Source organism: Microchirus variegatus (assembly GCF_963457635.1).
Source record: "Microchirus variegatus genome assembly, chromosome: 12".
Classification (NCBI taxonomy): Eukaryota; Metazoa; Chordata; class Actinopteri; order Pleuronectiformes; family Soleidae; genus Microchirus; species Microchirus variegatus.
In genome coordinates, this window is record NC_139813.1 from 2,550,054 (window position 1) to 2,565,134 (window position 15,081).

The 15,081-nt window shown below is 38.8% G+C and overlaps 2 protein-coding genes across 2 annotated transcripts in view; one reads left to right on the top strand and one right to left on the bottom strand.

Moving 5' to 3' along the window:
* mcm9 (minichromosome maintenance 9 homologous recombination repair factor) overlaps positions 1-5,003 on the bottom strand; it is a 12,837-nt gene extending 7,834 nt beyond the window's left edge. The window contains exons 1-8 of the mRNA XM_083899077.1: positions 4,981-5,003; positions 3,680-3,845; positions 3,027-3,192; positions 2,143-2,249; positions 1,108-1,314; positions 940-1,021; positions 365-565; positions 140-265 (exon numbers count right to left, since the gene is read on the bottom strand). Of these exons, the coding sequence (XP_083755203.1) occupies positions 140-265; positions 365-565; positions 940-1,021; positions 1,108-1,314; positions 2,143-2,249; positions 3,027-3,192; positions 3,680-3,844 (1,054 nt within the window). The 5' untranslated portion in view covers position 3,845; positions 4,981-5,003. The remainder of the gene's footprint in view (positions 1-139; positions 266-364; positions 566-939; positions 1,022-1,107; positions 1,315-2,142; positions 2,250-3,026; positions 3,193-3,679; positions 3,846-4,980) is intronic.
* A 4,227-nt stretch (positions 5,004-9,230) lies between these two features.
* On the top strand, positions 9,231-11,342 carry LOC310935226 (MYCBP-associated protein-like; the record flags this gene model as incomplete). The annotated part of the gene is made up of 1 exon (XM_083899078.1): positions 9,231-11,342. The coding sequence occupies one exon, from the start codon at positions 9,231-9,233 to the stop codon at positions 11,340-11,342; it is 2,112 nt and encodes a 703-aa protein (XP_083755204.1).
* Positions 11,343-15,081: the final 3,739 nt, after the last annotated feature.

Genomic DNA, 15,081 nt, shown 5'->3' on the forward strand with positions numbered 1-15,081 from the left:
AACACATTTATGGCAAGACTATTACATTTCTGCCAGTGAATTAACTCAATGTTAGGCTTTACTGCCATGAATCTACTGCCATGTTATTATTACAAAATACACACAAAGCTCTAGGTGACTAGGAAAAAAATGATGATACCCCTGATCTTGGTTCCAGACGAATCTATCCTCTGCACCCCACCAGCTAGCACCATGGCCACTGCTAGTTTAATCACATACATGCCAAATACCTGTGGACACAGGCTCAACAAGATCTGATCCCGACCTACAGGAGAGGAGAGAATAACATTTAGGAATGTTAAAATAGCATGAGAAATAAAACAATATGGCCACATTGAAGTGTTCTAGGGACAACACTTCATACCAGCTAGGGGATTATGTTTGTGACTTTCCCAGAACACTTCAAACTCTTGCTGAACATCCTTCATGAGGAGAGCAGCAGCTGCCTGCTGATTGTTTACTTCTATGTTGTTAGCTTTGAGGACCAACTCCACATCACAGCGAGAACCATCGTAAAATGGCTTCCAGCGTTGGCATATGACACCGTAGACGGTAACATCATCTCCTGTGTGCACAGAGAACACACTACATGATTACCGAGCTGCAGCATGATCATTAAAATAATTCCATTCTTTATTCGTACAGTTTAATTCAACTCTGATACTGATGCTCACAGCATGTGTTGAACCAGAGGAGGTTTGCATTATATGCACTCACTTACAGTATAAGCTAACACTTTATTGTCCACTCGCACAAAAATTGCATTACATTCTTCAACATCCATGAAAAACATAACACTTGAAACATTAATGACACCAAAACACAGCCTAAAAGACAGTCCACAGCTTTGTGTTGAAAATTTGGAAGAACAAGTGTAAAAAATACTTTTAATTTGCATGGCCCCAGGTCTGGAGAAGTGTCTTTCGTTCCTGTTCTTACCAGATTTACAACGGTCAACCAGGTCATCCTCAAGGACCACCATCATAGAACGAGGAATACTGCCCACTGACAGCCTCTGCACCTGAGACGAGGAGCCAAGACTTACAATGACCAAATGTTCAGTCCATATTATATCACAATACTCAGAGAGAAAATACTGCTGCCTACTTGTTCTTGAATCTTGATCTCCTGATAGTCCCTACAGGTTCCAGGCTCAGATCCTCCAGACAGACAGCTGAATTTGTATGAATTACAGCCATCAGGATTGGGGCAGGTTACAGGTGGAACAAAGACATAGAACTGATCAAAATCAGCCTGCATATTGAAAACATGGCGACACTTGGTACACAAGTAATCACGCTCAGATTCCAGAACCTATGAGAAGAGGAAAAGGTCCTTATATTATGTACAACTCAAAAAAAAACATGGTAACAACACTTTAGCTTACTGTAAAAAGACAGAAGAGTATGGTACTAATGATGTAATATTATGATAATTCCATCTTATTTTGACAGGTCATAAAAGCATAGGTGTAAATAGTCAAAGTAATGGTGGCTGAGTTCCATTTAGCGTCATCAGTTTTACACAGCCATTGTTAGTGGGTTGAAATTGAATTGATTGCATCCCATGCATATGTATTGTCTATTGTTTTTTCCAAGCTAGGACTTGGTGATCAATATATTATTATTTCTCTATTAAAAAGATACTATGTACATATACATATATATATATATATATATATATATATGTATATGTATATATATATACACACACACACATATAACACATTGTGCTATACATGCGTTCTGGTAAAAAGCCTCATTGAGATTCATAAACACAGGCATATACAACTATCATACACATCATGCTAATGTGGTTCAGCCTCAATCTACAGCAGATAATTAACCATAATCCTTAGTTTTCACAGTAACTAATAGAAAGAAAAACTTTAAATAAATCATTTATTTTAATTTACAATTGCAGCTAAAAGCATTACAAATATTAATAATACTACTATAACTCATACATAAATACTATACTATATATGAAGAGCAAATAACATAGCAAAAAAAAGAATCATCATTGCATCTCTGCTAGAACAGGAAGAAGGTTGTGTTTCCTTTATTGGTAAGTGCCGAACAATATGTGAGAATTCTCTGCAAATGTTGAGTCGTGAACTATGTTCATGTGCCATGCAGTCACCTTTGCAGCACTGGTGCGTATCACAGTACCAGTGACAGACAGAAAGTGTCCTACATCTCTGGACCTGGGAATAGTGTCTCTGGTCAGTTCTGGACAAACTGGCAGACCTACACATACATGATATTGAGTTAACAACGGAAAGCTAGAAGGACATAGACGAGGGCTGAACAATTCATCCAAATTTTATCGAAATCGCAATACAGCTGACTGCAATTTTTCAAATCGCAGGAGACGTTCAAGCCAAAATGTGTGTCTTCATCTTTACACATCTTATCCTGCAGACAGAAGAGAACATCTTTGTTTCTCACAGAGCTGCACAAATATCACACATTGATTGTACATATGTTTTTTGAATGAAATGAGAATGGTGTAAAAATGACCATTCCCTCTGATCTCACAAATCACTTCCTTGCAATAAGATATTTATTGAAAATGGTTCAGCCCTAACATAGACAAATTAGCAGGAACTACAGAGAAATGTGTCTCAAGATTGTCACTGATGTGTATAATTGATCTATAAATGAAAACAGACATAGGAATGTCTACCTTCCAAAAATAAGGGACATTATTTTATAATAATTTATAGATTGTTAAAGGAGTGTGAAAGTAGATTAGTTGATTAATAGCTAGCGTCACATACATCACATCTATGAAAGCATACTGTGTAATTGTGCCATCCGAAAATGGGAGACGTGCCTGTCAATGAAGTCAAGCATCATTCATTTATTAAGACAGATGTTTCTCTAAAGAGACAGAATTCCCCATCATTTCAGTATTACACCTTGAATAAAAACACAATTTGTAATGATGATTTTAGTCCACAGTGGAATGTTAGCATAATATGTTGTGATTAAGCGACCAATGGCGCCATGGGGAGGTCTCACCTGTGATGCGAGTATGAAGCGTATGTCTCATTCTCTGCTCTTTTGCTCTTTGTCCTCCACAGTGTACGAGTAAACCATTCTGTGATAAGTCCATGACTGTTTTCTGTAACACTTTATCAAAAATAGCCAGGACATCGTTGGGATAGGCATTGAAATAGTCCCCAACCTGTGGTCACATATATTACACATAACACCAGGTCATTAATCAGGACAAATTATCAAGTGTACTAAAAACATGATCTCTAATGGGTTTATCAGAAGAGGATCAAAGGATGTAGGTCTTAACTGAACCTAAATGTATCTGATCAGTTAGCTTCCAAAAAATGTTGATTGTGGTTAAAATGATGATGTTCTCAAATGTCTTTTTTTTTAATTCAAAAACCAATATTATTTAGTTTTAATTAATTATTCATTATATGGAGCAAAGAAACTGGAAAATATTCACATTTAAGAGCCAACCCTTAATGAACAATTGTGGAAATTGTATTTATCAATTAATCTGCCCTGTACAGAGGATGTGTTCAAGTGCCTTTCACTCGCTCAGATCACTTTATTTACATTATGCTGGAGGGTCATGAACCCTGACAGCTCTACATCTAATTGTTCTGTGTACTGAATCTAAACATGGAACACTGAGATTGTGTTCACATTACCTCCATATTGGCTTCAAACAATGTCATGGCATTGACAACAACAGAGTGATGAGTCTCCTCATTGGTGTCTGCAAAAAGCTGGAGAATGTCCCCATGGTGATGCTCTGTCAGATAGGTTTCAAACACCTGGCCAATCAGAGCCTCCTGTTGGGGGTTTATCAGCATGCTGTTAAGAGAAAGTTTAAAAAAAAAAAAGCCATAGCCTGAGGAGTTTATATTTGTGATCTGACAAATGTCATGTTCACTGTAATGAAACAACGGAGAGCACTTAGACATAAAATTATTATATACATATATAAAACCATTTGTTAATTTCCCCCAGGGAACCTCCCAAAGGGATTCATAAAGTCGTCTGTCTGTATGACAAGCATCCCAGCACTGTGTGTGTGTGTGTCATGGTAACAGGAAGTTTAATCTGCAGCCCTGACACACCTGAGCTATGTGAGCCAAGGAGAATGCTTTTGTGAAAGTGTTAGTTACAGGTTACAGGTTTTTTAAACTGTGATTGTTTGACGTACAAACAAATTGTCAGGACGCATGAAACAAACTGATTTTAACCCTGGTCATAGGTCATCTCCATGACCTCACCTAATAAAAAACTGCACAAGCCTAAGTCTATGATGTCTTAAAACTCTGTTTGCTGCTTTATTTAACCATATGACTGAAATTAAACTGTTTGTATTGCTCTCTATCACTCACTTACTGTATCAAAATCCATGGAGAAATGCTGTGTGTTTACATCAAAGCACTCAGGAAATGTAGCTCCACTGCTACATCCATCAGTGACCTCAAATGTGTTATTCAGTTAGTTCTGTAACAGTACACCAGCAGCTTTACAGTAACATTAGTGGGTGAAATCTATAAAGTTTACAATCAACTCCACAGAGACTGTGTTTCAGGGTGAGTGGACACCATAAAGAAATAAGTTGTGATGGAGGGTTGACATGCTCAAGTGAAAACCAACTTCTTTCATCATTTGAAATGACACAGAAATGATATGTATTCTGTAAGCATCAGATGTTCCAGTTACTTAAATGTATATTTGTGGATGTGTGTGCAGCTGGAGTGAAGACTACACAACAACATTCATTTATACATCATGTATTATATACAGGTGTGTGTTCGTTAGTGTGGGTGCTGTGTCACTGCACAGGTGTATGTCATGACACATCACATTATAGTAAACAGTTAACACACAGCTACAGCTCGAGGCTAACACACACACACACACACACACACACACACACACACACACACACACACACACACACACACACACACTGGAGAGTTACTGACTGTACCTTAAAAGGTGAGTTTGCTTTCCTTCTTGACGTAAACTATTGACTGCACTTACGAGATAAAAACGAAAGAATTGCGCGGCTAGCACCAGCACTTTTTCTGCTGTTAGCAAGTGTGGACTTTTTCCTTCTTCTTCTTCTTCTTCTTCTTCTTCGTTATTAACGGCGGTTGGCCACCAACATTATAGGCCATTACCGCCACCTACTGACCCGGGGTGTGGGTCAGGCTCCATTCTCACCCAAATTTCCTCCGACTTATTAAAAGAAATATATATATATATTTTATATATATATATATATATATATATATATATATATATATATATATATATATATATATATAACCCCTGTTACAGGACCATATATATATATATATGCAAAAGTTTGGACACCCATGTAAATTCATGATTTTCCTTTATAAATCAACAATTTTTCAATTTCAGTTCAGTTTTAGTTCAGTCAGGGCCTAGTTTGGGAGATTATATGTGTGTATGTGTATATATAAATTTACTTATGTGTGTAGGTGTGTATGTAGTGTAAATGTTCATGATTTTCCTTTATAAATCATGGGTTTGGATAAGAAATTTCAGTTAAATATATCATATAGGATATTTGAGAAGTGAAATAAAGTGATTTACAGAAAGTGTGCAAGAATTAAAGCCTCAAAAGCAAAACTTGAGGGGGGTCTAAACATATTACAGTGTAAAGATTTTTGTACTTCCAGATTTACTTATATGATCTACATACATAATACAATGTGCATGATTTCTTATTCTTTATAACCACATGATACGTAATTTATTTTATTTGTAATTTTGTATTTTAATGTTTTAATGAATTGCTTTCCAAATGGCGCTGTGGAAAAGGCCCACACAAGGCCAGATCTGACAGGGAATATAACCAATACTGCATGGTGGCACCTGCACTCTTAGAAATAAAAGTGCTAAGTAACCCTCACCCTATTAAAACCTTTTCTTCGGGGAAAGGGTTTTTCAGAAGCAAATGGTTCCAGGTAGAACCTCAGCCCTTGTAGAAGGACCCTTTTGGAACCCTCTTTTCTAAGAGTGTGGGGTGGTGAAACAGTATTGCGCAACACATTATTCATGGGTATTTGGTACACTGCCCCTGACCTCTAATAAACCCTCTAATTCCTACCTCTTACACGGATTGTAGTAGTTAATCACCGCCACCTCCACACCACCACTACAATATACTCTAAATCAAACCCCTGTTCCAGGACCCTAAAGGGAACACCTAGCCTTATAAAAATAAAACACCCCCCATGTAGGAGCCATATATTCATTTGTATTTTCTGGGTTTATTCTTCCTGAACACCAGGGGGTGTATTGGTAAAGGCTGGCCACAACATATTTACGTTCATGTCACTGATCACAGGTGTTGCTAAGTTTTGGAGGAGTCAAACCGTTTTTGACTGTGCTCGGAAGACGTGTGGGTTTAAAGACTTTGTTTGGAAAACAACAAAGAAGGTTTTCTGTATGAGTTTATCCAAGTTACACGTCTGAACAAACTACTAATTAGCAATAAGTAGCAGCTGAAAATGGGACTTAGTCATTCTGGCCTGACTGTATTTATTTTTTGATGATCATTCTATAGTATATATACATATATATATATATGCCTTATGTTATGTGAACATTTCCATATTAATAATGTGCTTACCTGTTATTATAAGTTTGATGATGTCAAATAAATATCCAATAAACGGAATAATGGTCCACTTGTACACACTGTGCATTTTTATATTACACCTTTTTAAATATTAGATGACATTGAGACTTTATTATATTGCTCTCGTCATTGATATAATTGAAACCATATTTGCAACCTTAGTCATTTCTAATCATCTCAACATCTACATAATGTTGCATGGACCAAAAAGTTTGTGATCTGACAGCTACAAGGTTAACAAAGGCACCGATAGTGAAACCCAGTGGGAAGTGACAAAATAACATTCTGTAGGATTAAAAATGTCTATCAAAATTAAAATATACATATTTTAATGCAGCTTATGAAAATTGGGCAAAATAACAATAATAATAAAAAAATGATCATGGATAACTGAATTACATTTGTTTCTGATCAGTGTGACAGTTGACAGAAAGGACCGACTTAGCAGGATTAATAAATCCTTGTTGTTTCACCATGGTAACTTTACTTTTGTGCAACTGACTCAGTTCAGCCAGGATAGCTGACATATCCTTATCTTGGTTTTGTGCAGCAGCCCCCAGGAGGGTTGTGGACCCCAAAATATTGTCCCTTGCATGTGGATTATTGATTATATATTATAGTGAAAAGAAGCGTTTTGTTGGCTCCTCAAAGCGTATGAATATGTGTCTCCTCAAGCACTCAACAATCATTTCATCTATCTATGTCAATCCACCAGACGCTTTGTGTGGGCAACTGCTGTGCGCTCAGAAAAGTCATCCAGTGTTCAGTCTTCTGGAGGACATAGTGGACCATCATGAAGAGGCACACAAGGATGTCAGTCTTTGTGTCACCTGTGGATACATGTGTTCAGTCCTTCTCCATCACGCAGCTGTCCAACCACTGACTCATTTTGAAATGCCTAAAGATATTTCTACTGAGGATGCGAGCGATTATTGCATCAAAACATGGATCCTGCATCAACACTATGATCCTCAAGTTGTCGTCAAACAAATCCTGGAGCTCAGCGAGGACGCAGTTACTTACTGACTTACTGACTGTATGCTACTCTCCAGAAAGAGCCCCTTCGTATTTGAGAGTTCTGCCATAGTCAGATCCACCAGGCCCTGCATGTGGCTGAATGCAACGGATGCAAAGGCAGGCCAGTCAGAGTGCTGTTTTTCTGGAGGACATATTCAACTATCCTGTGGAGGAACCTTCTTGTCGTCCACATGGTCTCTGCATCTCCTCTGTCCATCATAATTGCATTTCTTCCGTCCTCCAAAGCATCAGCATCTCCTCTGTCATTTACTATCTCCACATCTCCTCTGTCATTTACCATCTCCACATTTCTTCTGTCATTTACCATCTCCACATCTCCTCTGTCCTCTATTGCTTCATCATCTCCTCTGTCATTTTTCATCTCGACATCTCTTCTGCCCTCAACTGAGCAGCTGTCTATGCACTCTGGGATTTTTGGCTGCTTTTCAAATGCCCCGAGTATATTTCTCCTGAGGATTTCAGTGATTACATCATCCAAACGTGGATCCTGTGTCCACACCATGTATCTCAGCTCATCACCAAACTTCTCATGGAGCTCAGCAATGACGCATTTACCCACTGACTTGAATGTGCTTATGTCCAGGATAAGCCCCTCATCGTCCGTGAGTTCTGCTATGCAGGATTTGTACATGAAGCCCCATGGCCGGGAAAGCCAGATTCCTTTGTCTATTGGAGGAATGCAAAAGGGGAGTTGCTCAGGTATAAATGTGGAGGGCTCACTTTGCGCTGGGTCTTTCTCCAGCTAGGATCACTCCTGTGAAGATTGACCTTTTCCTTGCAAAGAAAATAGAAGTTCTCTATTTCATTCTTCACCAGCAGCAGAGAATTTCCACAACAGCACACATCACTCTTGTTTAGCAGTAGTGAAGCAAATACAACAGACTTGCTACCAACGCATTTAGCTTTGCTAATTAACAAGCTAACAACAGTTAGTTTACAACTTCACAGTGCAGTAGTGAGGTTAAATTGAATTGTCACTAACAAACAAACCCTGGAAAAGCTAAGCCACTGACCTTCTTAAAGCATCTCATGCTGCACAGCATGTCTTTACTGGTTTGTTGCCACTTAAACTTCTGCACAGCTTCAGGATGACTTTCCAGCAATGATTTTCTGGGCGATGGAGTAATGTAAAATAATAATAATAATACGTAAAATTCCATCCATCCATCTACTCCTGCTTTATCCCTCACATGAGGGTCCCACGCCAATCTCAGCTGGTGAAAGGCGGGGGGGCCACAGGGCCAAAAAGAAGAATGAACACACTGCTCAGTGTCTTTGATCTGTGACATTTCATGGTATGAATGTGGAAATCCCAGCCTTTGAACAGATTTCAAAGGTTAGGAAAGAGAAGCCAGTACTGCAAAATTACAGTAGGCAACTGCTGTAAAACATCAAAGAAAACAGCAACTGTGGAAATGCTTTGGCCAGTTCAAGAACTCTTCTTGTAATGTCAATATCCAGGCCCTGTTCCGTCACCCACTAGACCTCAATAAATTCTCAGCGCCACTGAAGGACCATCGAACACCATGGACCCTGACACTCAGTGTCTGGGATGCTCAGGACAGGAAGGGCTTCTGTTTGATGACCAAGGAATGGTTCTTCCCCATAGCTTTCTGGGTAGTTTAGATGATTTTAGAAGCTATCTAGAGGCCAAAGGAGAAACAGAGTTGATAAAGCGACTACCAAAGTCTCAGAGAGATCCTCCACGTGGGAGATATAAGTGTGAGGCTGTGGAGTGTCAGGTCTCTTCAGAACACTTACAGAGTAATGCCCTGCAGAACTGGAACACACACATGAGGCAGCGCAAAAGACAGCAGGACTATTTATCAAATTTGCTCAACAAACCAATCAAGACTTTACTGATGAACTCAGCAAACAATTTCAGAGAAGTACAGGAGCAGAGGGAATTTCTAAACCAAGTCATGCCGTTCATCCACCCTGGATATGGCTATCGTGTCGGCAGTGAGTTTTGGAGTCTCCCCCCGCATTTGGGGGATGAAACAAGTGGCATCACAGCCACTCTGACTCAGACACAGCAGGGCAGATGGACACCGGTCACATTTATAGGACAACCAAGTAGCATCTGCATAGAATCCAGTGCTGAGACCTTTCGTTCAGCCTCTTGCACTTGGAACCAGAGCTCATACCTCCAGCACCAGTACCAGCTGCTGGGGGAGTTTTTACAGGACATGGCCATCAAAAAGCCTGACTTGAGCGTGCTGGAGGTGATAGGCTCTGGCAAGCCTCTCACATTTGTCACAGAGTGTCAAAGTCCCTTAGTGGAGAAGGAGATGGAGCATGAGGAGGAGAAGGGAAAGAGCATTGATCCACAGAACAATGAAGGTCCCTCTGTTCTGCTCATTCCTGCCTTGAGGTTCTGTGGTCAGCTTGCTTGCTGGACCGGGAACTCTCCCACTAAGCACGGAGAAGTAGGAATCAGTGCCACAATCATTTTTGAGGGTTTGACTGAAGACATAGCCACATCCCATCTGGAGATGTGCAATGAAGGCAGCACAGCCATTTTCTTCAGCTGGCAGCAGCTTCCCATGACACAAAGCTTTCATAATCTACAATCGCAAACAAAACACAGAAACTTCTACTTCAATTCCTCCTCTGGTGTGATCCTTCCTGGTGACACCCGGCGCCTGGAGTTTATATTCAAGTCAGAGAAGCCAGGAATCAGAACTGAAGTATGGCAGCTCACCACTCACCCTGTGCTGCTTCAAGGAGCCTCCCTGCAGGTTGTGTTGAGAGGGGTGTCCCTGTACCAGGACAAAACTTCTGATCAAAGGCTTTTCATAGAGAGCAAACTGGAAAAGATGATGACTGTAAACATGTGTCAGGCGATTTTGCGCGATGTGCTACGTGGCATTCGAAGCCCTGAGAGACCCAGCTCTCCTGCTGAGCTCTATGTTACTGAAGAGCAAATGTTTCTCGATAGAAACCCAAAGTTGCAGTACCTTTATCAGCCAGTGGAGGACCTGAAGAGACTGTATCAAAAAGTATATCCAGAGCACACCTGGGACTTCTCTGTTGATACTCTTCAACAAGTGGTGCTGTCTCTTCCTGAGAATGCTCAGGACACCATCACCAAAGAGAATAGCTTGGCTCAGCTCAACTCTCTGCTTGTTGAGCTTTCAAAACCTCCTAAACCGAAAAACTGCCATCTAACAGCAGTGGCTGTGGGGCACCAGCTGTGGGTGGTACTCCTGGACAGGATGGCAGATGAGGCTATGAACATTCGAAACCTGCTGGGCCTCCCAGAAAACAAGACATGGACGTATACCAACGTTAAATCCTTCATCTCTTATGGCAGTTCAACAACAGGTGATATATATGACAAATCAGTGGAGGATAGCAAAAAGAAGGGGAAACGAAAAGAGGAAGTTGGGAAGCGCACCAAAGAAAAGCAAGGGAAGGTGAATTCTTCCATGATTGATTCTGAAAGCAACAGTCAGCATCTTTTTGATGACCAAAATGATGAACCACAAGTTTCGGACATTTACACAAGGCTCCTACACAAAAAGGTGTATGCTTTGATGGGAGACCTGGTGGACAACCTGTGTGGCCTGATGGATGAGGGGGCTAAGGAGGCTAAGGAGGCCACATGGAACATAGGAGATAAGCAAACTTTCTAGTCTTGATGACCACTTTACGTGCTTTACTGTTTTCATTCACTCATGCATTCATACAGTGCTTTTTCTATCACACATCTATCATACACATTCACACACACAGCCAAAATAGGCCCACTTTGTATGTGACTGGGGAACATAGGACCCTTTCTCTAACTCTAATCCTAACCCTATCCTTTTTCAAAAAAAGGGTCCTATGTTCCCCTGTCACATACAAAGTGAAACTATTTTGGGAAAAACGGGGAACATAGGACCCGGGGAACATAGGTACGACCCCCTCATTGTCTATCGCTTTATCCTTCACGACGGGCTGGAGACAACCCCAGCTGACATAGAGCTAAAGGTGGGCTACATCCTGGACATTTGCCAGTCCATCCCAGGGCAAACATTTAGAGCAGACGCCCTGTGAGCTGACGTCCTCTGCAACAACCAGGTTTTGAGTTAACTTGGGCCTCTGTCCTTTGCTTCATGTCTATCCCCCTTTCACGTTGTCTGTTCTATCGACTAATAAAGGTAAAAAATACCCCAAACATATCTTAACTAAGGTTTACTACCTAGAGTGTTACTGGCTCAGTTTGTATGCTTTTTTCTATTATTCGTCTCTACTGTACAACATTCTTCTTTCCCTCTACCCTCTTCCATCCCTACCTTGTTCTCTTCTTGCTCCATCATTTCCTCATGCCAATGAAAAATAACAATGGCTGACTGAGGCGTCAGAGGAACGTAGCCCACTACAGGTGAACTAACTAATAGCAGTGAATGGAAATGGGCTTTAACTATGTCTATCTACGATTCATACAATTTGACAATTTGTTGAGTTAGTGCCATGTTTTGTTAAGCTGTATTTGTGAGTAGAGTTTTGTTAAGTTAACCTCTTATTCTGCCCAGATTTCCAATCATTTGCAAAATGTTCTTTTTTCTTTTTTTTCAACATCATCCTGTGTTTCTTTGTTCATTGCTGCTTGGTCCATGACACCATCGAAGCTCTTCTTCCTCCCTGTACCTAATTTGTCTAAATACTTTTTAGTTTTAAAGGTTCAATCTTACTCCACTGATGACTTTCAGCAATGTAAGAAAAAAAAATCCATTACCACATTGGCACCAAGAAGCAGGCACGATAAGAAAAAAAGTCTTCCCATATAAGGATTTTTAAGGACTAGCTTCACTATGAGGCTTTTCATGCTCTCTCATTCATTACCCCATTTCTCAAATAATGTCATTCACTGATTCTTGAAACTTTGGCAAAAACTTGTCCCACTGAAAGTGCTAAAAGTGCCAATTCTGTTGGAAATTAATAACATTTTCATGAATAAAATAATTAAGGTTATAATCAGAAAGGACTCCTTTGCACATATGTAAGTATTTTTAATTTTTATTAATTGAATGATTATATGCTGGCCCGCTGCCTGCAAAATCAGTTGCCCTCGGATAGGAGATAATCATTTCAACTTGATTAAAAAAACAAAAAGTAATAATTGAATTGAATAATATCTTTACCAAAGCTAGAGTACATTGTATTATGTGTTCAAAACTACAAACAGTGAGCTTTGAATAATATTTACTATTATTTTGTGGTTGCTCAAAATGTGTCCCACATATTCGTCAGCAATAAAATCGGGCAACTAAAAGGTCAACTACATTCCTGAGGACCCCATGTTCATACCTTCAGCTACACTGCATGCTTCAAGGTCACTCAAGCTCCTGCAGGTTTGCTATTTTCACTTAAACTTGTTTATATTTTTGGACACTGCTACTGTCACAACCATAACATGTAATCACCGTCTCTGTTGTATAAAAATATTAGATTAGATTATGACAGATGAAAATGGTGATGTACAGTCTGACTGTGGTGACAAAAACCTCCAAATTGCCCTCAAAGGAGGCTAGAATATAATTGTTGATCAAATAAATACTAATATGACCTGTAATGTTTCACTAACCTCTTTTATATTTTTATTTATGTAATTCCCCCTATAGTTCTTATATTTATTTTCCTATATTACTACCTAGTACCTACATAGAACATAGTATACAGTATCCTTTGTAGGCTCTGTATCTCAAATTACTAAAACCAAATGAAAATGACATGACAACATTTTACCAAATCTAACATTCACTGAAATTTCCACCAGTTTCAAAGTCATTACACTCAACTTTTATTAATGATAGCCTGTTGCTAAATGAACCTACAGTATATGTTTCTTATTGAATGTTTGCCACAGTGCTCAAAGTTGTTATCTACTTCACGTACAATATACAGTTTACAGAAGAATATAAGTCATTATTTTATGAGTAGATGACAGTATAAGATGATGTCAGTGATACATGCTACATTATTCTTACTGGTAATGACTACTGCTATTTACTATGATGATTTGATATTTGATGATATGGTGAAATGGTGATGGGGTACTTTTACACACGATTGGTTTTTTTTGGACCAAATAGTTAAATAAAGTTGTGAAGCAAGAAGCCATAAACTTGGGTGGTATCAATTTTGGAATTAATGTTGAAATGAGGCCACTGTTACCACGGTCAGATTAGTGTCACCATCATCAGTGGGAGTTTTATGCTAATATGACATCCACAAATATGTATGGTCACAAATATTTGAGTTATTGTATTGTGTATATGTGTCTTGTGTGAAAAATGAGGCAGATTGAATGTTTTAAAACGTGTTTTACAGGCAGTAGTAATGTAAAAACTGTTACAATAGCAGTTAAAGGTGTTAAAAGCACAAGTACAATGTTGAAAATGCTGATTATAACAGTGGAAATTTGGTTTTAATGACACAGACATGTTTTGTTATTTCATCATATGTTGGGAATATGATATGTGAAATTATCATTTTGTGGTGATTTATGGATTACGATGAGGAATGATAGTAGAGAACTGAGCGTATGAAGAAGAGTGAAATCTGTTTAATAAAGACAGCTAACAGCCTGCTATGAGAAACGCGACTGATGACTTCTGTCCCTTCTTTTCCTGTGAAAACAGGATATATCTTCTGTGAAAAGGTAACTCATCTTGAAGCCTGTAACACTAACAATATTCAATATTCTTCAGTACTGTTGATATATTAAAGTAATAGTCTCTTACACAATACAAAATAAGTTTTTAAATTAAAAAATATTACTTTTTTGTATTTAGGCTTAAAGTAAACATTCTATGATGTTAGATCTTTTAGAGTACACAGTATACAGTGAAACAATATAAAAATGAACAAAAGTGAATATTCAACATTTAACAGCATATATGTGCACTAATGGTAGATAATAATTTAAAAACTCTAAATAAGTATTAGACCAAATAAATTACAAATAATTTGCTTTATATTGTGACTGACGGTGTTGACAAAAACAAAATAATAACTGGAAAAACGCCTATTTTACGAAAAAAAAATACAAAATGAGGAGTTTGCACCGGTACATTGCTGAGACCTTGGTCTATCATGATATACCTTCAGATTTTGTAATATGAGTAAAAATAAAAGTAAAAATCAGTGAATTGTCAAAACCTCTTAGAGGTACAGTTTATGAGCAACTTTGGCCAACAGTCATACTTTACCTATGCTCGACTTGCTGCTTACCATGTTTTTCCTCCTCTGATAGAAAGTGTCTTTTTGGATGGGAAAAGCTTGGCATCGACACCTTTAAAGACGAATTCTGACTCTTGAAGCAAAATAGTTTTTAAATATTTGCAGGTCTGGAGCTTTGTTCAGAACACATTCCCCATGTTTCTC